The sequence below is a fragment of the Perca flavescens genome, chromosome 2 (assembly GCF_004354835.1).
Source record: "Perca flavescens isolate YP-PL-M2 chromosome 2, PFLA_1.0, whole genome shotgun sequence".
In the NCBI taxonomy this organism is placed as follows: Eukaryota; Metazoa; Chordata; class Actinopteri; order Perciformes; family Percidae; genus Perca; species Perca flavescens.
The window spans coordinates 4,566,926-4,586,925 of record NC_041332.1 but is presented as its reverse complement, the minus strand read 5'-3'; the positions used below and the strand labels follow the sequence as shown (position 1 = coordinate 4,586,925).

The following is a 20,000-nucleotide window of genomic DNA, read 5'->3' as shown; positions in this document are numbered from 1 at the left end:
TTTGCCTCGTCTCATCTCTCGAGGACTTGAATCAGGCTGCTCGGCCCGAACTCTCAATCACATAAACCGGGCCCCATGTGTGTGAGGTCTACTCTGCCCTGTCGCACATCAGATAATGACCCAACGCCCAAAGTGGCACCTTCACAGTGTTTGTTTTGACATGAAATAGAAAGAAAAAGATGAAAAGAAGTAAGTGTAACTGTCACATGTGATGCAGAAAAGCACTTAAAAAGTGTAACTACTAGGGCTGTCCTCGACTAAAGAAATCCTTAGTCGACTAACACTTATAGGATTTTGTCGACTAATCGATTAGTTGATTTAATTGACAGAGCTGTGCGCTTTGAGAGGTGGTTAAGACTAGAAAAGCACAATATAAATGTAGTTAATTAACCATCTGTAAAACTGAGTTTCTCCACAATTAATCCTGCAAAAGCACCACTTTAAATCTTGTGTTTACCATAAATGTGCTCAGAAGTTTCTTGGAAATGAGTAATTAAGCATGAATAAGCATAAAAAATGACTAATGGACTAAAGAAATCTTAGTCGACTAAGACCAAAACGACCGATTAGTCGACTAATCGACTAAGAGGTGGCAGGCATAGTGACTACCATTTTTTTTTCAACCTTCCCATGTGTGTGTGTCTACAAGTGACTTAATGGAACAACAATCTATGACGTTGGTCCAGCCTTCAGTCCTTCCAGAAAAGAGTTTTTTTTTTAGATTGTTGTGGGCAAAAATCCTTGATTATGCAGCACGTTTTCTTAAAAAATGCAGTGGAATATGCGGGATATTTATGCAATTTTTATGCGATGACATTGCAAAAACTGTGGTTTTGGAACTTGCAAAAACTGTGGTTTGATGAAAAAGAGGAAAAAAAATTTGATTATGCGATTGCATAAATCGCATTTTTCTGGAGGGACTGTGTATTAAGAGAGATCACTGCAGTCGGAAGCAGAGAAACAAGCTACGATGTGAGTTAATAGCAATTGTCCAGCTTGTATTTACCTTCACAAAAGTGCTGATTTTGCCGCTGACAGACTCAGATTATTATACTCAGTGTCTGACAACATTACGGGAAGGATCCCTACAGAGATAGACCTTTAAAAACCTCTTTGAGACCTTTCTGTTTAACCAGACTCCATTAAAAAAAAAAAGACAATACTTTTAGCGTGTATAGAGCCAACATATCTTCACTATTTTAACAATCTGAGTGCATGGTGAGAAGCGCCTGGTGCAGGTGTGTTTATGGTGCGTATGAATCCACTGTTGTTAGTTTGACTGCGGTAAAAAAGGGTCTGTGTTTAGGGCGCCTGGTAAGGCATGGATACCCCGACCCGAGGCCGACGCGTCCCGACGGTACCCGACGGGCCGGGCCGGGTTCGGACAGATATTTAGAAATTATTGTCGGGGTCGGGCTCGGTCACATCAGCGCGATAGGGCAACAGCTTATTAACGTGCGCTAGTTGCCCCGTGGTGAGCTGATGGGCTCATCTGTTCACATTTCCGAATGCCTTCCTACAGTTGCTTAACAAAAGCGGGCTTTCCACACAAAAAAACGTAGCCTACATGTGTCATTAGCATGAGGAAAAAAAATGAGATTTTAACTGTGTCGGACGCGGGCCGGCCTCGGACAGAAAAATTCGGCCCGATCCGGACTCTAGCGCCTGGTCCTAAAGGGTTGTCCTTAGTGTCTTCATTAATCAGAGGTGTGTTTAGGGCGTAACATGCAATCAACCAATCAGAGATCAGCTCCCATTCATTAACCAATCAGAGATCAGCTCCCATTGCCTTTAAAAGCCAGGCGCGTTTGGACCTTGGAGCATTGCTGTTATGATGGAGGATTTACACCCTAATATTTTTATTTGTAATCTTCTGCATGTGTGTGTGTGTGTGTGTGTGTGTGTGTGTGTGTGTGTGTGTGTGTGTGTGTGTGTGTGTGTGTGTGTGTGTGTGTGCTGTGCACGAGCCTAGGAGCATTTTACTAATGCTCTGTTAAAATAACAATGAAATGCTGCGTTATTGACTTTAGACCAGGTTTTTGTTGGTCAATGGTGCGATCACTTCCCACTGCCTCAATACTCCCAGAATGCACCTGAACACACCGCCCTGTAAGACCAGCACGCCCAGAATGCACCTGAACACACCTCCCTGTAAGACCAGCACGCCCAGAATGCACCTGAACACACCTCCCTGTAAGACCAGCGCCCAGAATGCACCTGAACACACCTCCCTGTAAGACCAGCACGCCCAGAATGCACCTGAACACACCTCCCTGTAAGACCAGCACGCCCAGAATGCACCTGAACACACCTCCCTGTAAGACCAGCGCGCCCAGAATGCACCTGAACACACCTCCCTGTAAGACCAGCACACCCAGAATGCACTTGAACACACCTCCCTGTAAGACCAGCAAGCCCAGAATGCACCTGAACACACCTCCCTGTAAGACCAGCGCACCCAGAATGCACCTGAACACACCTCCCTGTGAGACCAGCACGCCAATGGGCCACAGATGCATTTGCTATTTAAACAACATGGGTGCTGGACGGTCTTAAAGGCAAGGCAGCATTTGGGCCAGTTAATATCACAATGACAATAAAAAAAAAAGGCGTCACATAGGCCCTGAACACAACATGGCGTCTCCTTTTTATCTTGTGCTTGTGAGTTCGACTTGTTAATATTATATATATATATATATATATATATATATATATATATATATATATATATATATATATATATATATATATATATATATATAAAAAGTCTAAATTCTCTGATGCCAGCCTCTTAAATGTGAATATTGTTCTAGTGTCTTCTCTCCTCTGCAACAGTAAGCGGACTATCTTTGAGTTGTGGACAAAACAAGACATGCAAGGACATCTTCTTGGGGCTTTTTGGGAAACACTGATCCACATTTTTCACCATTTTATAGACCCAACAACTAATCAATTAATCGAGAAAAAAAAATAAAAATAAACTGATTTAATTAGTTAGTTGCAGCTCTGGTGGATTCTGTTTGTGGGGAGAGCTGGAGAGGGGGGGGGGCATTAACGTGGCTTACCATCGCCGATTTTTAGCGATTTGGGGTTTTTGAGCGTGGCTGGTCGTCATAGCAACACCGCAGAAAACTGCCGTGACCTAATGCGACGCGCACACATTCGTGGGAAGGTGTGTGTTGCTTTTGGCATGTGGCTGTTTGCCAGATGACACATTTAGTTTCAGTAAGTCTTATTCTGGGGCTTTTTCCCAAATTTTTAGTTGCTTTTTTTTCCGACATTTTTGAGGCTTTTTCTTTTTGACCGAGGTTTTTGTTGCTTCTTTCTGAGTTTTATTGCATTTTTTTCCGCCAAAGTCTTTCACGCCTTTTCTGACATTTGTCGCCGAGTTTTTCTTTCGACAACTTTTTTTTCGATGTTTTTTGTCACTTTTCTCAATCAATGGTGACACGTCCTAGGGCCCTCCCTAGATAGTTGGAGATCTAAATATAAATAAATAAAATTCATGTGTGTGTTTTACCAACGAGTCAAAATGTCTGCAGGAAAAAGAAAAACCTTAAAAAAAGGTGCATTGCCACACAAAACCGTTTTTACTTGCATTTTATTAAATATGTTAGGTCCCTATGTGCTAGCCAGACCTTTTACTCCAACCTGACATCATACTGCCTGAGCTCATTACTATTCATGAGCTCGCCCAGTTGCGCTGGGTAAAGGATGCTGACAGCCAGGCTCTCATTGGCTACCTGTTAGCCAATCAGAGTCAAGCAGCTTAGCTCGTTGGATATTAATGAGAACTGGCACAAATCGAGCCGAGTCTTCCTGCAGGCTTTCTATACCACGCTAGAATGGCTTGAAACAAGGTAACCGAGTTACAGAGTCCATGGTAGACCTTCAGACATCACCACAAAGTGATGAAATACATGTGGCAGGGCACCTTTAAAAACAAAAACAAAAAGGTCTTTTCCAGTTTTTTAGTTGACTCCACATGTGTGTCTCTAGTCATCTGCGTGCAGTACTTCAGTTCAGGGTCTAAAGCAGGTTTTTATTCTGCCTCACTTAATACAGAGCCACACTACACCCTCTTCGGTCCTCTCCTCCTCCGTCTCTCTGCATTCAGAGGATGCTTCACTAAACTAACATCCATCACGTAGCAGCCAGTATTAAATTCGTGTTGCAACGGCAACATGAATTTGATTCAGAGCGCTTCCCTAAATGACACCTCCTGCACTACAGCTACGAGATCTTTGCCATTTCCTCTGCCAGCGTTTTCCCTATAGCTTTAGATTGCTACAGATTTAGGTTGGCGCAGTGTTTGGGGGGCAACTTCCTCAAGAAAATGTTATGTTTTTCAATACATAAAATAAGCATTTATTTTTCTTTAATGGAACATTTTGAACAGATAATGGAATAGGGCTGGGCGATATGGCGAAAATCAGTTACAGTATTAGGGGACCACTAAGGTCTATATAAAAGAGACTTCAGATACAGTATTAGGGGACCACTAAGGTCTATATAAAAGAGACTTCAGATACAGTATTAGGAGACCACTAAGGTCTATATAAAAGAGACCACTTCAGATACAGTATTATTAGGGACCACTAAGGTCTATATAAAAGATACTTCAGATACAGTATTAGGGGACCACTAAGGTCTATATAAAAGAGACTTCAGATACAGTATTAGAGGACCACTAAGGCCTATATAAAAGCATCCAAAGAGCACCATGTCATGGGACCTTTAATGCAGAAAAGGCACAAATTGTTGCAGAAAAATTCACCAGAATGCAGAAAATAAGGTGTTTTGAAATGCTCAAAATTTCAATTTTTGCTCTAAAATGGCGATCTCTTTGGATCCATGTTCCCCAACGTCGAACCCAAAGTAACGCCCTTGGGCCGCAAGGCTCCGTGTGGTGTATTTCTTGTCATCTTTCCATGACCACCCTCCAGCTATGCGTATTTTTGTGCATCTGATATGACAGTTGATGGTTTTTGTTGTGTCCCGATGAAAAGCGCGGAGGTCAGCAGTCTGAGACGCTGCTGCAGCTTTCCTGTCGTGTACGCTGTGAAGCCATGCCGCTCAGATTCATGCCTCAGATTTAAATAAATAATCTGGCAGATAAACTGATCTGAGGCGGGGTTGGTTACCATCCACCGTTCCTTAAAATATACAAGCACATGTTTCATTGTAGGTCAGATTCATATATTAATGTCACTGCTACTACATTGCACATATCTGTACATATTGTTCATACAGTACAGGCCAAAAGTTTGGACACACCTTCTCATTTAATGAGTTTCCTTTTTATTTTCATGACTATTTACATTGTAGATTCTCACTGAAGGCATCAAAACTATGAATGAACACATATGGAATTACTGTATGTACTTAACACAAAAGTGTGAAATAACTGAAAACATGTCTTATATTTTAGATTCTTCAAAGTAGCCACCCTTTGCTTTTTTTATTAATAAGGGAAATAATTCCACTAATTAACCCTGACAAAGCACACCTGTGAAGGTAAAACCATTTCAGGTGACTACCTCATGAAGCTCATTGAGAGAACACCAAGGGTTTGCAGAGTTATCAAAAAAAGCAAAGGGTGGCTACTTTGAAGAATCTAAAATATAAGACATGTTTTCAGTTATTTCACACTTTTTTGTTAAGTACATAATTCCATATGTGTTCATTCATAGTTTTGATGCCTTCAGTGAGAATCTACAATGTAAATAGTCATGAAAATAAAAAGGAAACACATTGAATGAGAAGGTGTGTCCAAACTTTTGGCCTGTACTGTACATTGTTCGTATTACATAGCCATAGTTATTCGGCTCTTATAAGGGAACTGCTAATACACTGCACATCTTTATATTTAATTTATATTGCTCTAAACCACCTTCTGTAAACCAACTGTATACTACGGTCTACACTGCACTAGATTTCTGGTCCTGCCTATGCAGCTCGAGGGTGTTTTAAGCCCCTCAACGTTGACTTCAAGGTAGCTAACCTTAATCCTAACCATAACCATAACCATAACCATAACTAGAGATGCACCGATAGACCGGCCGGTGACCGGAATTGGCCGGTTTTCACGTGCTCGGCCATGACCTGCAACATGTCAGCTGTTTGGACATTCTTCAGCGTGTGGTCAGAAGATAACAAGTTTACAATATGCAACACCTGCAGGGAGACAGTAGGGCGTGGAGGGACCACACCAAAAACCAGAATCACATGTTTTTAGTGTGATATTAGTTATTAGTTCTATTTTATAGTGATCCATTATCTGTTCAACAACATGTTCTATTAAAGAAAAGATATAAAATAAATATTTGCGTGTGCTGTAAAGTGGCTAGAAAAAATTAAATCAGAATCGGCTAAAAATCGGTATCGGCCGGCCGGCCTAACTCAAAGAAAATCAGAAATCGGTCTAGAAAGTTGTAATCTGTGCATCTCTAGTACATACTTATCATTCAAATATGCATCTTTGCACACTACTTTGCAATATAACTTTTTGCACTTTACATCCCACTCCATGTGTACTTGTCTTGATTATTATGTCTTATTTGTATTTTTGTATATTAGTTGATATTAGGGGTGGGGGAAAAAATCGATACAGCATAGTATCGCGATATTTTTCGTGGCAATACTGTATCGATACACAGACGCCAAGTATCGATCTTTTATGATATATGTGTTGGTCAGTTTGTCTGCCTGACAATCACATTTTGCACCAAGAAAATTGAAGTGAGATGAACAAACAGAGAAATGTATCTTTTTAGATACAACAGATGTTGACAAAATTGTCCTTTTGGGACATCATTTGAAAAATCTGAAGTTGGAAAAAAGGTAATACATTGCAATATATCGCAGAATATTGCAATATGTTTAAAATCGCAATAATATCGTATCGTGACATAAGTATCGGGATGATATCGTATCGTGAGACCTCTGGTGATTCCCACCCCTAGTTGATATGTGCCTATATGTACAGTGCTGTCTCTACTGTACAGCATGTGTCTATATTACTAATTGGTCTACTGAATGTTTACTGCTACATGTCTATTTGTTGTTGAATGTAGAGAGAGTTAACACCTATCCCGAGTCTAATTCCTTGTGTATGTACAGTAAGTATACTTGGCCAATAAATCTGATTCTGAAATCAGTTTGCTGTGCACGGAGGGCCTGAACAGAGAAAAATGTGTTTGTTTTTTTAATTCAGCTGGCTCAGTGTGGGCGTAGGGGGGGAAATCGCTGTCCAAACAATTTTTGGATCCATCGTTCCATTTTTATCTGGCATTGAGATTTGAACTCTTAAAAAAAGGGAAACGCTCACCGGTGGCACACGAGTGGTTACAACATATAGCACAGTCAACAGTCCTGGTTCTCCAGCACACAACCCCCCTCCCAAAATCATATCACGTTTGCTGGACCGGCACAGCTTCAGTACCTCCACTACCATGTGATGTAACGTGGCCCGTGTGTGTGTGTGTGTGTGTGTGTGTGTGTGTGTGTGTTGCACTTACAATAATAACTGTTACCTGCCTCCACAAAATGAGGAAAGAAATCACTGCCGGCTTGCTTAGTCCTTCAGGCTACATTCACATTGCTACGTTTTTTTTTTTTTTTTTTTTTAAAGTGCCCATATTATGACAAAAATCACTTTTCTGGGATTTGGGGTATTATTTTGTGTCTCTGTGTGTCACTCAAAACAGCATGGATGTTTGTTTTTTCTCCAAAGTCTGTATGCGTGTGGAAGCACCAGAGACACAAATAAACACCCCAAAACCCAAAGTGCGATGTGAGGTTAGCCTAACAATCTTTATCTTACATTTAAATTTGATTTGTTTGCCTTTAATTAATTGTGAATAGTCAGGAAGTATACAGAAAATGAAAGTACGAGCAGACACCTTAAGTGAGATATGAGGAAAATGCGATTATTTTTGACTGAAATTGCAATATGATTCACGATATTGAAGGGAATGATCCCGTTTGTATCATTATTCTCCTTTTCACTGACCTGCCCCCTTATTATGAAGAAGAAAAAAAAAACACTTTTTCTGGGATTTGGGGTGTTATTTTGTGTCTCTGGTGCTTCCACACGCATACAGACTTTGAAAAAAAAACACATCCATGCTGTTCTGAGTGAGATCTGGTTTTTGAATGTGTCCTGCCTTCAGTCTCCTGGTGAGCTGGTCAACACCTGCACGGCTTAGCCAAGACATTTGGTGTGTGCTAACCACTTTAGCTAATACCACATCAGCTATTAATAGCCGTTTCTCCAACTTCGGCCTGTACGAGGCAGGATTAGCCGGGAGACTTCTTCTAAACGAGGGCGCACTTCACGCTTTTGCGTCGAATACCTGCAGAACAGGGACATGGAAGTAGTTCTATACAATTTATTTTGTAGATTAGGGTGAATCTGTGTGTGTGTTGTAGCAGTGTTTTGTCATTGAGAACGAGAACACCATGGATGGATTTTTTTCAAAGTTTGGAAGCACCCGAGACACAAAATAACACCCCAAATCCCAGAAAAAGTGATTTTTTTTTTTCAGAATATGGGCACTTTAATATTAGTCAGTGAAAATGAGAATATTGATACAATCAACATCCTCGAGCTCAGCCAGTAAGAGCATACGCCCCATGTTGGCCGAGTCCTTTGCAGCGGCGCAGGGTTCGAATCCAACCTGCTGCCCTTTGCTGCGTGCAGAGCCGGCCCAACCCATAAGAGAACTAAGCTTCTGCTTAGGGCCCCGAGGCTACAAGAGGGGCCCCCAAGAGCGCTTAAAATGTCCCACAATAGAGCTCATAACAGAGCCGGTCTAGTTTAAGATAGCGTTGCTGCTAATAGGTCTCACATTAGTTTTTTACATGCGTATTTGTACATTTATGAGTGCTTAAACTAATATTTACAATACACAAGTTGGTTTAGTGCCAAGTGCAGTGGCAACATGATAGAGTCCCCAAACCAAATCCTTAAAGATTGTTAGGTTAACCTGCCAGTTTGGAGCAGACATTTTAGGCCTTTCTTCAGACAGAAAGGCTTTAAAAATAAATCTGTACATAAACTGTTTTTCTGGGTAGTTTTACTGGATTTGGGTCTATGTTTGCTTGATGATAACTATCATGTGTTGATCACAGCTTAGCTTTTATTTTCTTAGATCAAACATCACACTAACGGTATTTCAGAGAAAGCTGTCTGAATTTCAGACAGCTAGAACCCTAAAAAGTAAAGGTTGAACGATGTTTTGACAGCGCTTCCTGACAAACCTGCCATTTCTAACGTAGGACAATCCAACACTTCCGGTCGATATTTTCAAAATAAAACCGTACATTGGGAATGTTGTTGCTTTTTAAGACAGTTAAACTTAATGGGGTCCTGTATATATGTGTACTATGGGCTATTTATGCTCCCTGGAGTATTAGTTTATTGATTTTAATAATAGAAAAAAAATATAAATTGTGTATTTTTAAAAAGTTTTAAAAAAAAACTTAATATTTATTCTTTTACTTATGCAGCATCTGCTTACTTCCTCCACCACTGTTCATACCACTGTTAATTACATACCTTTGATTTTTAGTAAGATGGTCGGACAAAACAAGACACATAAACACTATTATTTAACTGTTATTTTTAAACTAATCCCTAAATGACAAGCCAAAAAGTAAAAAAACAAAAACAAAAAGTTGCAGTCCTAGCTAATTTTAGATTTTCTATTAACAGTAAAAACCATGGATTGTGCCTTTCCGAATTACCTTCCAGATTACATATTTAATGTATACAGGCGATTGTTTTTCGTCTTTGAAGCTTTTATTTTGACATGTTTTAAAGTTACGACACTTCCGCCCGTTACTGTGTTGCGCACTTGACGCACCTCCAGCTAGCTCCGAGCTAGCCTGCTAGCAAAGCCTTAGCAGTATTTCGGTATTTCCTCAGCAGCTAACTAGCATTGTGGCCATGTTACACCGAGCCGCACATCGACGTTACTTTATACGTGGATGTGTGACAATGTGTCGCTTGAAAGAAGCATGAAATAACACACTAATTAACCAATACTGTCATAAACAAAAAATACGCTACGCTCTTTTTTGGGGGGGTAATGGCAGCGCTGTGCTAACGGTAGCTAGGTTAGCCTGAAGCTAACAGTGCAGTCGAAGGAGGAGAAGCTTGGGGTTTTTTTTGTTGACAAAATGACATTATAATTTAAAAAATTAGCAAGTAAGACTGGATTTTTCTTACCATTTTGCCTCGAGGGGGTCTGACGCTGCTTGAAGAGTGATTTTAAAGCTCCGTTAACGGACGAGATGCGTGAGTTTTAACGGTTAGATACCGACCACCGGCTGTCTGACTTTACGGTTTCTGACAGCGGGGGAGAGATTCACTGCAGCGCCAGCAGATAGAGCCGCAGAGGGGGGAGAGAGAGAGAGGGAGTAGCTAGTGGTGGAGAGAGAGAGAGAGAGGGAGTAGCTAGTGGTGGAGAGAGAGAGAGACAGAGAGATAGTAGCTAGTGGTAGAGAGAGAGAGAGAAAGAAGCTAGTGGTAGAGAGAGAGAGTGAGAGAGAGTAGCTAGTGGTAGAGAGAGAGAGAGTAGCTAGTGGTAGAGAGAGAGAGAGAGAGAGTAACTAGTGGTAGAGAGAGAGAGAGAGAGAGAGTAGTGGTAGAGAGAGAGAGAGAGAGAGAGAGAAGGGGAATGAAGAGGGAGAGAGGGGGAGGAGGAAGGAGTAGGAGTGGAAGGTGCAAACCGAAGCTCGTCTATTGTAAAGAGGAATCACTCTTTTTCATAATAACGAACACTTACTTATTTACTTCCTTACTTACCATTCCAATATGCATCTTTGCACACTGCTTGGCACTATTACTTTTTGCACTTTACATCCCACTCCATGTGTACTTGTCTTGATATATATATATATATATATATTTGTATTTTTTTTTTTTCCTGCAAAAACTCTATATATCTTACCTCAATCAGTGCTTGTTACAAGTCTACTTATGCCCCTTTTGCTGTCTGTCCTGTCCCTTGTCTGTCTTAATTGCGCTACTTTAAGTAGTCATTGCACTTTATGTAAAGTCTATAACGTGTGTGCTCTAAATTTAGCCTGTCTCTGTCATTTGCATATGATGTTTTTATATAATGTCGTTTTCATACATTTTTAAATGTGTAACACCACCATGCGACCATGCACTTGTTGTCCTTCTGGGTCAAAATTAACACTTTTTGGCACATCTTTGTTTTTTTCGTCACTTTTTTCAACGTTTTTGTCACTTTTTTTTCGTAGCTTTTTTCGACTTTTTTGTCAACGTTTTCTTTGCTTTTTTTTCATTGACACCGACTTTTTACCACTAGTTTTACACATATTTTTGGAATTCATGGTCAATAAATCTCATTTGTAGGAGATTATACCTGATTTTGAAATGATGAATGATTTTGACTAATATTAGAGGAATGTATGTTGGTGGAGAATCACAGATGTGTGTACAAGATGTCAAAGTTCAGTTTTGAAGCCATTTCAATTTTTTCAAATGCTATAAAATTGAATACCCACAATTCAGTGAAAGTAGTGATCGAGTACTTAGTAATTGTACTTCATTTTTTGAGTCATTTGATTAAAAATTAACCCATATTTCTGATATAGAAGTTTTGAGAACGGGTCCAATTTTTAAGGCTTTCTGTGACCCTTTGGGGCATTGGGCAAGCTCTCTGATTGGCAGACAGCTGGCCTATTATATTCCTAGGTTTCAGTCACGTGACTCAGTCACACATTTTACTGCTGTAGATGTTTAAGGTTGTTCTCATTTGAACTCCTTTACATCCTGTTGGGTAGTTTAATCGACAGAAATGCACCATGGTCTATAATGATCATCATATTGTTTATGCATATTACAACACACTCCTGATTTCAGCTTTCGCTTAAATTGCCTCCTCGACTCCTCCACTTGCCTCCCTTCCTCAGATAAGGGCCATGAGATGCAGCTCAGACCTTAAATATAAGGCATGCATTACAGCAACAATATGCACTACATTTTGGATTTGAGGCACAATAAACTGCTTATGTATTACACATACATAATGTTCATGTTCTTAATGTTTTGCATTTAAAGGTTGTGTGTTTGAGCGTTATGAGATACCCACTGCTACATACAAATAATCGTGTTTATAATAACTACAACCGTTACTATAACTGTTGGTTCAGTATGTTTTATTCACAAAGACACGTTATACTCCTCAGTCCAACACATAACCCAACTTTAAGATAACTTAACAACAACAAAAAACGACGACGAACAGATCGTATTTGGCAAAATGAATCCAGCCATGCACTTCAGGAGGAAAACAGAGACAAGAAAAGAGTTATGGCGCAACAAATGTAACACACGGTGAAGCACTTACAGCCTGCGATAAGCCCAGAGTCCCAAAAAAACTAAAAGACACAAGAAATTGTCCCCTTTTAATAAAAAGCTTAAAGGAAAGGTCTGGTGATATTTCTCTTTCTTGAAGGCCGGTTTCAATGCTCATTTGCTTTAGACCATTTTGAATATTTCCTCCTATCATAACTCACAGCTGGACATATCTGCACATGATATCACGGCATCTAACATTGTCCTTTTATTGCTATACCTGATTGTTTAAAGGTGCCCTGCCATACAAAACTGTTTTTCCTTGGATTCTTTGAAATCTGTCAGGTCCATATGTGTTTGTATAATGTGAAAATGAACAGCTACCTCCTCTGTCAGCTCTGGCCACTGAACAGAAATAAACAGAGAAATCAGACCAATCACAAAAGCTGGTCAGTCTGACATCATGCTGCCTGAGCTCATTACTATTCATGAGCTCGCCCAGTTGCGCTGGGTAAAGGATGCTGACAGCCAGGCTCTCATTGGCTAGCTGTTAGCCAATCAGAGTCAAACAGCTTAGCTCGTTGAATATTAATGAGAACTGGCACAAATCGAGCCGAGTCTTCCTGCAGGCTTTCTATACCACGCTAGAATGGCTTGAAACAAGGTAACCGAGGCATTTTATCCACAAAACATTTTTAGAGTCCATGGTTAGAACTTCAGACATTACCACAAAGTCATGAAATACGTGCGGCAGGGCACCTTTAAACAGTGTTTAGGTGGATTGATTCCATTAAATAACACAATACATAACACAGAAGAAAAGTCAAAACTATTACAATGATGTACGCACTCTCTTATGTTGGTCTCTTCTCTCTCACGGACACAGCCGCACAGTTATTAATAAATAAGATTAAATACATTTCCCACCCAGCCCCAAATTCAAGTCGAGGAAAACACCCCTTAGCTGCAGAGTGCAGCTTTAAAAAAAAAAATAATACTTTAACCCTTGTGTTGTCTTCTGGTCGACCATGCACTTGTTGTCCTTCTGGGTCAAAATTAACACTTTTTTTTACAATTTAAAAAAAACAAAACATTTTTGACACATATTTCTGACGTTTTTGTCACTGTTTTTTTGTCACTTTTTTCAATTTTTTCATCACTTTTTTTCAATGTTTTTGTCACTTTTTTGCCACATTTCACTGACACCAACTTATTGTCAATAGTGTTGCACGTATTTTGTGGAATTCATGGTCGATAAATTTCATTTATAGGAGATTGTACCTGATTTTGAAATGATGAAGACTAATATTAGAGGAACGTAATGTTATGTATGTTGGTGGAGATATCACAGACGTGTGGATCTCAAAGTTCAGTCGCGTTTTGAAGCCATTTCAATATTTCCAAATGCTATAAAACTGAATACCCACACTACAGTGAAAGTAGTGATCGAGTACTTCCTTTTTTTGGAGTCATTTGGTTAAAAAGAAACCCATATTTCTGATATAGACGTTTTGAGAACGGGTCCAATTAGACCCGAGGACAACATGAGGGTTAGAGACCCTTATAGCAGACACATTTCTTTTTCTCTCAACTTTTTCTGATAAACTAACCCAAAATACCAGACCCTCACGGACGGGACGCACGCCTTTAAGATGCGGCTGTCCTTCCGTTGTTATGCCGATGTTTTAAAGTCCGTGTGCAACTGTGCTTGGTATTTGGTGTGTGCGCGGTGGAAAAGGTTTTTCGGGGCGGACTCAGTTGAACGCCTCCTTGTTGATCCACATGAGGGTCCGCGTCTCGTTGGGCTTACATTCGTAGTCGATGGTGCTGAACTTGTTGCCGAACTGGCAGTGCTCCCTCTTGTAGTAGTTGTAGTATTTGGCCTGCCAGACCGTCTCAAATGTCCCGGCTTTGTTGAACTGGACAGGAAAAAAAACGGAGCATCATCGTTAAACAACGCTGCGGCAACAGTCACGATTCTGCTCAAAAAGGTGAACCATCGTACATATACTGTAGCTACGGAAAGTACTGTCATCCGTGTGTGTTCCATGTATTTATTACGGTCAGCCAACACGTTGACTGCTGCTGTATGAGAGCGTGAAGAGGGGGGGGGGGAGGGGGGCGGTGTTTGGCTCGTAAAATACAGGGCTTTCAAGTAGAGATGGCCCGATACCACTTTTTTGCTTCCCGATACCGATTCCGATACCTGAACTTGCGTATCGGCCGATACCGAGTACCGATCCAATACCAGAGTGTCATATATTTTATTATGTTTTAACAGCTGTATACTTTCTCTGTATGGATGTGATTTGTATAACAGCTGTATACTACTATCTCTGTATGGATGTGATATGATGTATAACAGCTGTAACTATCTCTGTATGGATGTGATATGATGTATAACAGCTGTATACTACTATGTATGGATGTGATATGATGTATAACAGCTGTATACTACTATCTCTGTATAGATGTGATATGATGTATAACAGCTGTATACTACTATCCCTGTATGGATGTGATATGATGTATAACAGCTGTGTACTACTATCTCTGTATAGATGTGATATGATGTATAACAGCTGTATACTACTATCCCTGTATGATGATATGATGTATAACAGCTGTATACTACTATCTCTGTATGGATGTGATATGATGTATAACAGCTGTATACTACTATCTCTGTATGGATGTGATATGATGTATAACAGCTGTATACTACTATCTGTATGGATGTGTTATGATGTATAACAGCTGTATACTACTATCTCTGTATAGATGTGATATGATGTATAACAGCTGTATACTACTATCTCTGTATGATGATATGATGTATAACAGCTGTATACTACTATCTCTGTATAGATGTGATATGATGTATAACAGCTGTATACTACTATCCCTGTATAGATGTGATATGATGTATAACAGCTGTATACTACTATCTCTGTATAGATGTAATATGATGTATAACAGCTGTATACTACTATCCCTGTATGGATGTGATATGATGTATAACAGCTGTGTACTACTATCTCTGTATAGATGTGATATGATGTATAACAGCTGTATACTACTATCTCTGTATGGATGTGATATGATGTATAACAGCTGTATACTACTATCTCTGTATGGATGTGATATGATGTATAACAGCTGTATACTACTATCTCTGTATAGATGTGATATGATGTATAACAGCTGTATACTACTATCTCTGTATGGATGTGATATGATGTATAACAGCTGTATACTACTATCTCTGTATGGATGTGATATGATGTATAACAGCTGTATACTACTATCTCTGTATGATGATATGATGTATAACAGCTGTATACTACTATCTCTGTATAGATGTGATATGATGTATAACAGCTGTATACTACTATCCCTGTATGATGATATGATGTATAACAGCTGTATACTACTATCTCTGTATAGATGTGATATGATGTATAACAGCTGTATACTACTATCTCTGTATAGATGTGATTTCTATCTCTGTTGTCTGTCTGGCTCAGGTTAAACTCTTTGTGAAACATGAACAAACAATGAATGCCCCAGAACTTTCTTTTATTCTCCAGTTTGACAGTCAGTTATAACGGAAAAAGAACATAAATAAACTACTTTAATGTAGATTTTCTTTAGGGCTTTATTACGTGGTATCGGATCGGTGCATAAACTCCAGTACTTCCCGATACCGATACCAGCATTTTAGGCAGTATCGGAGCCGATACCGATACTGGTATCGGTATCGGAACATCTCTACTTTCAAGAGGGGGGAGTAGAGTTCTTGTGCTGAAGAAGTTAAAGGGGAACTATGCAGCTTTTTTTTTAGCTTAATTTACCTTAACTGAACAGCTTCGGAGTCACTGGAATGGTTATATGACTTTTTTCGGGTTGAACTGTGGTTTGTATTTCTTGTTATCGTGACCTCAGGATGTTTGCTGTTGTCTGTAAAGGTTTTTATTATGATCGCTGTCTGTTACGGGCTCACTAGCGCACTACCTCAGTGGACGTGGCTCCTCCGTGCGTGCGCCGACTTCTTTGAAAACAAATGCACATGACCAGAGGGAGAAGATGGGAGTGGGTGGAGAGTCGCCAACGAGTTTTTACAACAGTGCTGCCAAATATCCATTTTGAAGCTGTAGGGGGAGATCTATAGAGAAACCTGCGAGCAAAAAGCGAAATTGCCAAAACTGCATAAAGAAACCTTTATATTCTATATACTAGAATATACTATAACTATATTCTCAGGTGGAAGAATATAGTACATGGGTGGAGTGATTTGCTTTGCAGCAAGCCTGTCTGAGAATATAGTTTCCGGTTTGTTTACAGTTAGAAGACGGCTGTGTCTCATGTTACGTTGTTTTTGTACACGCTGTGACTCTACAAATCACAACATGTAAATAGGAACATGTTGGAGTTATTTTGTCACTTATTGGGAGCAGTAGGCTAGTTGGAACCATTCACCTGCAGGATCTGTGCTAAGCTAAGCTAATGCTGGAACCATCAGACAGCGTTACAGCACGCACGGAGATGAGAAGGGTATGTATGGACTAGTCTAACTCCGGGGGATACGCTGAATAAGCTAAACTCCCGATAAGTCGGCGCGTTCCTTTAAGTTCTGGCAGGACATCGTAAGAACGTGACGTCTCACCTCTATACTGACTTGGACCGGCTGGCGGTCTCCGCTCTTGGTGTGCGGGACGCCCTCGGTGTCGTACTGGCCTTGATAAACCACCGACTCCTCGTCCCGGGACTGCTGCTCCAGAGGGAAGATGATGCCTCCGATGTTCATGTTGCTGGAAGAGGAGGAAGAGGAAGAACCGTTTGATATTTCAGTGATAGGCATTAGGGCTGTTGGAACGAGTTCCGAAAGACAAACTATAATTTGCATAGTAAAAAAAAAAATCGATACAATTCAAATGCTGAAATTACTATTTGAATGTGATTTTTTATTTTTTTTATAAATAGGTTGGCTAACGTTAGCTAATCTCCCAAAAGAATATTTATTTATTTATTTATTTTTTTTTATTTCTTTTGAATTAATTCAAACCTAGACTCTTTGACGTTTCTATGAAGTTCATGGTGTACACTCCTGTACAGTTGGTGGCGGTATAATACAAAAGTAGTAATCTGCCATAACAAGAAGAAGAAGAAGAAGAAGAAGAAGAAGAAGAAGAAGAAGAAGAAGAAGAAGCTAATCTCCCTCTTCTCATGTCACGTCTGATGAGCAATAAGTTACGGGAGTGAGAAACACACAGCGTTGTGGGGTCTAAGCTAACGTTAAGTACCGAGTAACGTTAGCACAGGGGGCCGTGACAGGCTGCGGCTGGAAATCGGAAAGAAGGATGGAAAATTGTTTTAACGTGACTTTAAAATCGACATTCACCGAGCAAAAATGCTTGTGTTATCATTAGTTAGCTCGTTCTTGTTTCCTAACTGCGTCGTGAGTTATAAGAGCATAGCTGGGAGCTTCATGGAGACAGCTAGCTAAAGGTAACGTTAGCTTAGCTGGGAGCTTCATGGAGACAGCTAGCTAAAGGTAACGTTAGCTTAGCTCGGAGCTTCATGGAGACAGCTAGCTAAAGGTAACGTTAGCTTAGCTGGGAGCTTCATGGAGACAGCTAGCTAAAGGTAACGTTAGCTTAGCTCGGAGCTTCATGGAGACAGCTAGCTAAAGGTAACGTTAGCTTAGCTGGGAGCTTCATGGAGACAGCTAGCTAAAGGTAACGTTAGCTTAGCTGGGAGCTTCATGGAGACAGCTAGCTAAAGGTAACGTTAGCTTAGCTGGGAGCTTCATGGAGACAGCTAAAGGTAACGTTAGCTGTCCTACAGCTGTCAGAGTTAGCTTCATGGAGACAGCTAGCTAAAGTTAACATTAGCTGCCCTATAGCTGTCAGAGTTAGCTTCATGGAGACAGCTAAAGGTAACGTTAGCTTAGGGTGACCAGATTTCCGGGAGCTGAAACCGGGACACTTTGCGTGTGATTTCCTGCATTCTGTGGAATTTTTATACACATATTTCTACCTTTTTCTGAATCAATGTATGCTGCAAATATAGTTATGTAAAGAGAAAAATAGATTACAATCCAAATATAAAAACATAATGGAATATATTGAAGTAAGGCTAACAGGCATTATGTATTGCTTTCAAATATGTATTCTCCTTTGGATGGACTTTTCTCATTATAGCTGAGTCAGCACACATGTAGCCTAGGCATCATTTACTCCTCCCTCCTGTTTTGCTCTTTTGTTGTTAATGTAGGCCTATTAATAAACCTCTGGACTGTAATATTTCAGATGTGTTTGAGCAATGTCCAAAACTTTTTTTCAGGTAGCCTACTTTCTCTAACCCTAACCTCAGGTGTTTTCAGGTAGCCTACTTTCTTTAACCCTAACCTCAGGTGTTTTCAGGTAGCCTACTTTCTCTAACCCTAACCTCAGGTGTTTTCAGGTAGCCTACTTTCTTTAACCCTAACCTCAGGTGTTTTCAGGTAGCCTACTTTCTCTAACCCTAACCTCAGGTGTTTTCAGGTAGCCTACTTTCTCTAACCCTAACCTCAGGTGTTTTCAGGTAGCCTACTTTCTCTAACCCTAACCTCAGGTGTTTTCAGGTAGCCTACTTTCTCTAACCCCTAACCTCAGGTGTTTTCAGGTAGCCTACTTTCTCCAACCCTAACCTCAGGTGTTTTCAGGTAGCCTACTTTCTCTAACCCTAACCTCAGGTGTTTTCAGGTAGCCTACTTTCTCCAACCCTAACCTCAGGTGTTTTCAGGTAGCCTACTTTCTCTAACCCTAACCTCAGGTGTTTTCAGGTAGCCTACTTTCTCTAACCCTAACCTCAGGTGTTTTCAGGTAGCCTACTTTCTTTAACCCTAACCTCAGGTGTTTTCAGGTAGCCTACTTTCTCTAACCCTAACCTCAGATGTTTTCAGGTAGCCTACTTTCTCTAACCCTAACCTCAGGTGTTTTCAGGTAGCCTACTTTCTCTAACCCTAACCTCAGGTGTTTTTTTCAGGTAGCCTACTTTCTCTAACCCTAACCTCAGGTGTTTTCAGGTAGCCTACTTTCTCCAACCCTAACCTCAGGTGTTTTCAGGTAGCCTACTTTCTCTAACCCCTAACCTCAGGTGTTTTCAGGTAGCCTACTTTCTCTAACCCTAACCTCAGGTGTTTTCAGGTAGCCTACTTTCTCTAACCCTAACCTCAGGTGTTTTCAGGTAGCCTACTTTCTCTAACCCTAACCTCAGGTGTTTTCAGGTAGCCTACTTTCTCTAACCCTAACCTCAGGTGTTTTCAGGTAGCCTACTTTCTTTAACCCTAACCTCAGGTGTTTTCAGGTAGCCTACTTTCTCTAACCCTAACCTCAGGTGTTTTCAGGTAGCCTACTTTCTCTAACCCTAACCTCAGGTGTTTTCAGGTAGCCTACTTTCTCCAACCCCAACCTCAGGTGTTTTCAGGTAGCCTACTTTCTCTAACCCTAACCTCAGGTGTTTTCAGGTAGCCTACTTTCTCTAACCCTAACCTCAGGTGTTTTCAGGTAGCCTACTTTCTCTAACCCTAACCTCAGGTGTTTTCAGGTAGCCTACTTTCTCTAACCCTAACCTCAGGTGTTTTCAGGTAGCCTACTTTCTCTAACCCTAACCTCAGGTGTTT

The 20,000-nt window shown here is 40.4% G+C and overlaps 2 protein-coding genes across 2 annotated transcripts in view; both read right to left on the bottom strand.

Annotated features, from left to right (window-relative positions):
* The window catches only part of ppp3r1b (protein phosphatase 3 (formerly 2B), regulatory s1ubunit B, alpha isoform, b), a 42,595-nt gene extending 32,133 nt beyond the window's left edge, over window positions 1-10,462 (bottom strand). The window contains exon 1 of the mRNA XM_028598063.1: window positions 10,235-10,462. Coding sequence (XP_028453864.1) covers window positions 10,235-10,237 — 3 coding nt within the window. The 5' untranslated portion in view covers window positions 10,238-10,462. The remainder of the gene's footprint in view (window positions 1-10,234) is intronic.
* A 2,997-nt stretch (window positions 10,463-13,459) lies between these two features.
* The window catches only part of cnrip1a (cannabinoid receptor interacting protein 1a), a 9,736-nt gene continuing 3,195 nt past the window's right edge, over window positions 13,460-20,000 (bottom strand). Inside the window, exons 2-3 of the mRNA XM_028563578.1 lie at window positions 17,001-17,145; window positions 13,460-14,253 (exon numbers count right to left, since the gene is read on the bottom strand). Of these exons, the coding sequence (XP_028419379.1) occupies window positions 14,089-14,253; window positions 17,001-17,145 (310 nt within the window). The 3' untranslated portion in view covers window positions 13,460-14,088. The remainder of the gene's footprint in view (window positions 14,254-17,000; window positions 17,146-20,000) is intronic.